General features: G+C 32.2%; 1 protein-coding gene across 1 annotated transcript; it reads right to left on the bottom strand.

Moving 5' to 3' along the window:
• Positions 1–229: 229 nt before the first annotated feature.
• Positions 230–2,371, bottom strand: LOC114741017 (transcription factor MYB16-like). The gene is made up of 4 exons (XM_028929277.1): positions 2,239–2,371; positions 2,004–2,133; positions 927–1,145; positions 230–860 (listed from the first exon to the last, which is right to left on the bottom strand). Exons 1-4 carry the CDS (start codon positions 2,369–2,371, stop codon positions 230–232), a joined length of 1,113 nt encoding a protein of 370 aa, XP_028785110.1.
• Positions 2,372–6,865: the final 4,494 nt, after the last annotated feature.

Here is a 6,865-nt window from a genome sequence, read left to right as displayed (position 1 = left end):
CACAAATTAGTTTTTTCAAAAAAGGAAAAAGAGAGAGAAGAACAGGGAAGGCACATGCATTTCTAAGACCTACTCAACAACACGTACACTTGTTATTAAGACAGTAATGATATTCTATCTGACACAGTTTTGTGAGTCGTCCATGCATATATGAGTCCAAACAGTGAACAGTAGCAAAAGAACCACAGAGAGAGCTGATCCATCGGAGCAAGAGAATCAACAATAATAATCACCAAGTCTGGGCACTACATATGCTGTTCCAGTAATGATTCTTGTCCTCAAAGTTTGTGTTTCCACAAATCATCATGCTTGATTCGCCATTAATATCGACGAAACCCAAGTTGTCCATGTTCTCACTGGATTCAAAAACAATCACATCATCATTATCTGCGCCGTTTAAGCCTTCCATTTTACTGTTTGATGACAGTACTTCTTGCACATTCTTGTACCTTTCCCCCATAAATGCCTCCACCGCCACCATAATGTCGTCGTCTTGTAAGTTTGTCGTTGTTGTTCTTTCTCCGATCATCGCCGCCGTGTCCCATGGCTCCATTCCTGAAGTGGCTGCGGCGAGAGAATTAGCCATGGTGGTGGTTGTGAGCGGAGGGATGACGACTTTTTCAGGTGATATTCCTACGTTGGTGGTGGTGGTGTTGGGGGAGCTAAGTGGTAACATCGGTTCTGGGAAGCTCAAGGTGGACGTCGGCGACTCGAGATCGTCGTCAGCTGCGGCGAGCATCAAGGCGTACATGTTATGCATTCTGGCATTTTTGTCTTCTGCTGTCGGCAACGATGACCATGAGTTTCGCCATGCTTTGAGGACGTCTAGGCACGGCGGAACGGACTGCCGAGCCGAGATTCTGTTGAGGACGAGCCGAGCCGGTTGAGCAGAGGGGAGAGATGAGGAGCCGAGCTGGAGCTTGGACTCTCTGACTAGCCTGGCTTCGGCTTCAAGCCGCGCACTCTCCCACTGAGCCATGTGGCTAAGGCTGGAGCTAGCCGGGCCACCGCCGGCGTCAACTTTGGGCCGGTGAGTGGCCGGGTCGATTCCCATTCTCGCGAGCCTCTTCTTCAGATGAGTGTTCCAATAGTTCTTAATTTCATTGTCCGTTCTCTTAGGCAAATGAGCCGCTATGGCTGACCATCTGGTGCAATATAGTAATACGAACCATATTAGCCACACATTTAAAATGAATAACAACAATAATAGTAACGGTGGTGGTGGTGGTAGTGGTAGTAATAATAATAATATCTTTTCTTTTTAAATTCTTTGAAGTAGGCTGGTCCAAAAAAAAAATTGTTTAACGTTGGGCTTTCCTCTTTTGTACGTACTTTAGTGGGTACATTAAATAGAAACCTACTATTTGGTTTCCTTTAATGAAGTCTCTTCATGTTCCTTTAACCTACAAAGCTGACCAAACGTACCACCCCATTCATATATTGAAGTAATTAAGGACGAAAACGTTGAACAAGACCAATACCCATGCACAGAACCATTTACTGACTTGTACAAAGAGAAAACTTCAAAACTCAGAACACAAACTATACAATAATGAAGAAGAAGAATAGCTCTGTTGGTACGTAGGAGAGATGTGTTAAATTAATAAGTAGTTTCAGATTTAAACCCTAAATATACATGTTCAGTCTTGTTAAATAGTCATTGGGAGAACTTCTTTCCTGCCTATAGTAGTCGGAGTTCAATGTGACTACCAGATAACACAAAATCATAGTAGTATAATGAAGAAGAAGAGGAACAAGAACTCAGTCAGAATCTTTGTTAGCTTAACAAGTGGTTTCAGACTCAAGCCGTAACTATACACATACAGTTACTTTAAATAGTGGTTAGGAAAACTTTGCCGCTCTTGCGGTCTTTCCTGTCTCAACCCAAATTAGTTGGAGTTCGCTGTAATTTGCAGATACCAAAAGAAGGAGAAGGAGAAGGAGGAGAATATAAGAAAGCATACACACACACTCAGACACAAAAAAAACACACATATATATACCTGTTTCCAAGAAGAGCATGAAGCTGAATAATGGTTCTCTCTTCTTGCAAGCTGAACTTTCCTCGTTTGATATCAGGTCTGAGATAATTAGTCCACCTCAGTCTGCAACTTTTCCCACATCTCTCAAGTCCTGTTAACCAAAACCCACACACACACACGCACGCACATTTATATAAGAAACCATATAAGATAATGGATTTAACATAACAAAGCCATATGTATAACATAGATATACCAGCTTTGGAAGGCAAAGCACGCCAGCTTCCATGGCCGTGTTGTTCAATGTAAGCGATGAGCTTCTGGTCTTCTTCGGGAGTCCATGGCCCTTTCTTCAACCCCACTTTCTCACAGCAAGGTGACCTACCCATTATATTATTTGATGATATATGACGAATTGTTTCACTAAAAAAAAAAATTGACAGACAAATGGAGAGAAGAGAGAAAGAAAGAAAGGAAGACTTGTTTTGGAGGAAAGTGGGTAAAGACTAAAGATGAGGATGGTATATATAAGAAAAGTGAAATTGTTTGTTCATAATTAATGTTCGTCATAATACTTTTCTATCTCAACCTTACTAAATATCTCTGCAGTCTCTATATGTATGTACTACATGTTCCTAGACCAGAAATTATTATATCGTTGGATATGCAATATAATATTATATTACATTTAATTTTTATTAAAGGGGCTGGTGAATGGTGATAACTCTTTGGCGTTTAGGTAAAATACATAATGACATGTTATGATTAGATGTTATCTTAATTTTTTTAAGCATTATGGGAAGCATTTTGGAATTTTGCATTATTATATTTTCTTTTTTTTTTTGCATGTATAGTTGCATATTACTGAGTCAGATTTGATTATTATCGGGAAAGAAAATACTAGTTTTGCTATGCATCATTGTTAGAACCGGAGAAAGAAAATAAAAAAATTATATTGGAACATGTAATAAACAAATTTCAAGTATGAAAATTTATAATAACAATCTATTTATTTTAAATGAAAGACCTATAGGTTATATATTTTAAACTTGAATTGATCAAACGGTAAAATGTATCTAACCCTCCAGAATTTTTCCAAGTGCAGCACGTTGAGATATTCTTTCCAGGAATATCTAATATTCTAAAATATTCTTTCAGATGTACTTAGCATTCTAAAGTATTTTTTAGTATGATTTTACATTTAGTAATTTAGGATAGTGGATGGACACAAAATATATATATATATATATATATATATATATAGAGGGTGCTCAAGGCACTTAAAAAAATATTTTAGGGTACTAGATATACTATAAAATATTTTAATATACTAAATGTACCTCAAAAAATACTTCAAAGTACTGGATGCAATTTAACCCTTAATAAGATTATTTGATTTAATGATAAATTTTCTTTTTTATAATCTTTTTTGGTGAAAATTTTTTTATAATTTATGTAAGAGAAATACACTATGAAATATTGGGCCAGAATTGGTTCTTGTAGGTGGATGATTATTACTCAAATATTATTATTCTATTGTTTCCAAATTAATTTCTCTACTGGCCAGCTCTCTACACAATAACGCAAACCATAATTACCAGAATAAATTCTCATTGATAGGAACGCGTCTAGTTTCAACCTTGAAATTTATTGTGTCTGCTAAGTTATAACATCTTCTTCAATCTTACAGATATTAAAGATAAATGCATAATTGAATGTATCCAACCCAGAAGCTTCTCTTGATTATTAAATACTCATATAAGATCAAACTCTCAATTAAATTAAATATATAACTAGTCGAGCAACCTTTTCTTATTGAAAAAATGGACCTCATCAGCATACTCCTTCCGATCATTAATATGAGACACTTCTGGTTATTTTATAAATTTTTTTTTAAAAATAGTTCATTATTATTACCTGCCAAAATTGCCCTCCAATTGAAATCAATTTATCTTATTTACCTTTAATTTGCTTTTCTTATGGCAAGTAAAATACAACTAATAGGGTTATTTGTAGAAAAGAAGAATTTAATTCTATTGGCTTTTTGCAAAGTGACTTATGTTTAGAATCATAAAAAAATGTTTTATACTGAAGACGGAAGTGATTACATATACACTATAAAGTCCAAAGTGACTACATAACTACTATCTCTAATCTTAGATATAAGAGGTGGTTAGAGATTTAATTTGATTTTATTCATTTTTCATATACTCCCTCCGTTCCTTATTATAAGAGACAAATAACCGAATTACGTTGATAAAAAAAACAGTTAAAATTAGTTAAGAACAATCAATGTGTAAAAAGTATAATTTTTTTTCCAAAAATACCCTCATTAATAAGGAGAGAGAACAATGGTAAATTATTAAAAGAAAGAGAAGTGGGAAAGAGAGAGAGTGTGAGTTGGAGACAATAAATATGGGTAAAATAGGAAATCAACACAAAAAAGTAGAGACAACTTTTAAGTGTCTCTTATATATAGGAACATGCCATAAGCATCAAATGTCTCTTATAATAAGGAACGGAGGGAGTAATTAACAAGGATATTTTAGGAAAGACAACACCCACTTATTACAAATAATAAACTAAATTTCTTAATATTTGCAAATTACAAATTAATTATCTAACCCTTATATTAAGGATTGAAAGTAGTATATGTGTGTGTATTCTCTAGAATTTGGACCATTCATATTAACTTTTGTACCACGAAAGAGTTCATTTGGATAGAAATTAAATACGTAATGAATACCTTTGTATAAACAATCTTAAAAACTTGTTGACAAATCGCTTACTTTTGTATTTGGGCCATAAAAGCATTGGGCGTGGGGGGTGGGGGAGGACCACACGACTAAATAGGTTTCGGGGTAGGATCACATAATAATTAAATACAAATAATGACATCAAATTTCTGATTTATTTTAAGTCAAGCCCTGAATTTTTTTTTAAATTATACTAAAGAAGTATAGTCTTCCTCTAAATTATTTGAGCTAAGCATGCTCAACAATGCGTAATTTTTATCACTGCCGTTCTAAATCTGTTTGTACAAATACTATGGAGCTGGATTAGGCATTTTTTCCTAGGTTCGAGCTGGATCATTGGATATGGAGCTTCATGAAGAATGACTAAAAAAATATTCCTTTGAAATTTGTAAATTTTAATTTAAGATTCTGAAATGGCCTAGTCATTATGAAGTTTTTAGGTTTATTCTGTTATTAAATTTTGTAATGAGATTACATAAATGTCATTAGTTGTCATTTGTGATGTGTTAAAATCTCATTTCTACTTATTAAACTTTTATCATAATTGATATTCACCAACTTACTAATACTTGTCAATGTCAAAATAGAAATTTTCATCAAATTATTTATCATTTGATAAGTTAAAGTTATTGCTTGTCACATAAATGACTCTTCCGTTCCTTACATTTAATTAGGACCGGAGGGTGGATGTCATATGCATGAATATGTTAATATAAATTATAATATATACATATATGGTGTAAATATATATATCTTGTTGGATTTATTTTATATATTAATATTAATAAAAACTACACCGCAGCCTTTAATTATTTTATAGTATTAGAAGAATAATTATTATTTCATAAAATTAATTCACAAAAATTTAAGCAACAGGGGAAAGAATATGACAGTAAGAAAGTGGAAACTTCTTGAAAAAATTGGTGAGAATGGAAGAGATGGAAACAAATATTGCGTAAGATAAGTCAACTTCAAAGAAAAGAAGAAGAAAAGCATTTTGGGAGATGAATAAAAAATGACAATAAAAGGAAAGGAAAACACTAACAAGGGGGAAGTAATGATTAAGAGAAAACAATAGATTCATTAAATTCGGGGGTTCAGAAGTTCAGAAAGGTATTCCCACTCTCAACTATGTGTAGGTTTTCATATAAATTTTGTTACTCAATTAGTTCCTTTACATAAGACATTTTTAAAAGTTTTAATATTTTCATTTATAAGAAAGTTTAGGTAATATTAATATATTTTCAAAAATGCCTGGAAAAGAGCGTTTCTAATTAATTAAGAAATAAAGAATGTGGGGGAGAGATGAATATTTAACAATTGTATTTGTGAAAATATAAGATTAAGTTGTTGATAGAATAGAATATATATATATATATATATATATATATAGTGGGATAAGGCTTGGTATAGTTATTGTATAAATGTGAAAAATATAAGGCATTTTAAAATATCAGCTATAGTTTTTTTTTTGTATAAAACATATAAGTTTGTCTGATAAAAAATGTAGTGATATTCTCATTGAAATAAAAAAAAAAAATAGTTGCAATAACGTAGTACCATAATTTTTTTCAACAAAATTTTTTTTATCTCCTCATGAAAATTGATACAAAGAATTTTTGTGAGATAAAATAATTAATACTCCACAAACTCCTATTCTTCCAAAGTAATTAATTAATTAGTTGGCAAAAAAGTAATCAATTAATTATTTATTTAAAATTAGCGTATCAAATATTTGTGTTACTCTTCCCTATCTACCCCTAACATTTAGTAGTATGTAAGTATTAACTAATATTTTTTTTAGTCTTTTTATATTTTATATTTTATCTTTTTCACATTATTCTCAGTTATACTTTCTCCAATTCAAAATATAAGCACCAAGTAACTAATTTGCGCAAAAATGTTACACCCATATGTTTAAACGGAGATAAAAAAGTTTGGAAAAAGACAAGACAAAAACGGAAACTTCTTTATTGTTTTCAGTGATGAAATGCACACTCCTTCAATTTTCACGCAAAGTTGATGATTGTTTAAGATTCTCCTTAATTAGTTTTGGTGATAATGCTGAAAATGTCTTACAAAATGAAATTTAATGGCTTTTTAACAAAAATAAATCAACTTTAATTA

The sequence above is a fragment of the Neltuma alba genome, unplaced genomic scaffold, assembly GCF_004799145.2.
Source record: "Neltuma alba isolate B1F8T4 unplaced genomic scaffold, ASM479914v2 tig00000592_pilon, whole genome shotgun sequence".
In the NCBI taxonomy this organism is placed as follows: domain Eukaryota; kingdom Viridiplantae; phylum Streptophyta; class Magnoliopsida; order Fabales; family Fabaceae; genus Neltuma; species Neltuma alba.
The sequence above is the reverse complement of the archived record's forward strand: the minus strand, read 5'-3'. Positions and strand labels throughout refer to the sequence as shown.

Bases quoted from the DNA above. Each gene is read 5' to 3' on its own strand.
- LOC114741017 (XM_028929277.1), bottom strand. From the start codon at position 2,371: ATGGGTAGGTCACCTTGCTGTGAGAAAGTGGGGTTGAAGAAAGGGCCA. The intron at 1,146-2,003 runs GTATATATATGT...ATATTGCACCAG, and splicing joins CATGCTCTTCTTGGAAACAG to ATGGTCAGCCATAGCGGCTC. The intron at 861-926 runs GTCCAAGCTCCA...CGTCCTCAACAG, and splicing joins GAAGCCAGGCTAGTCAGAGA to AATCTCGGCTCGGCAGTCCG.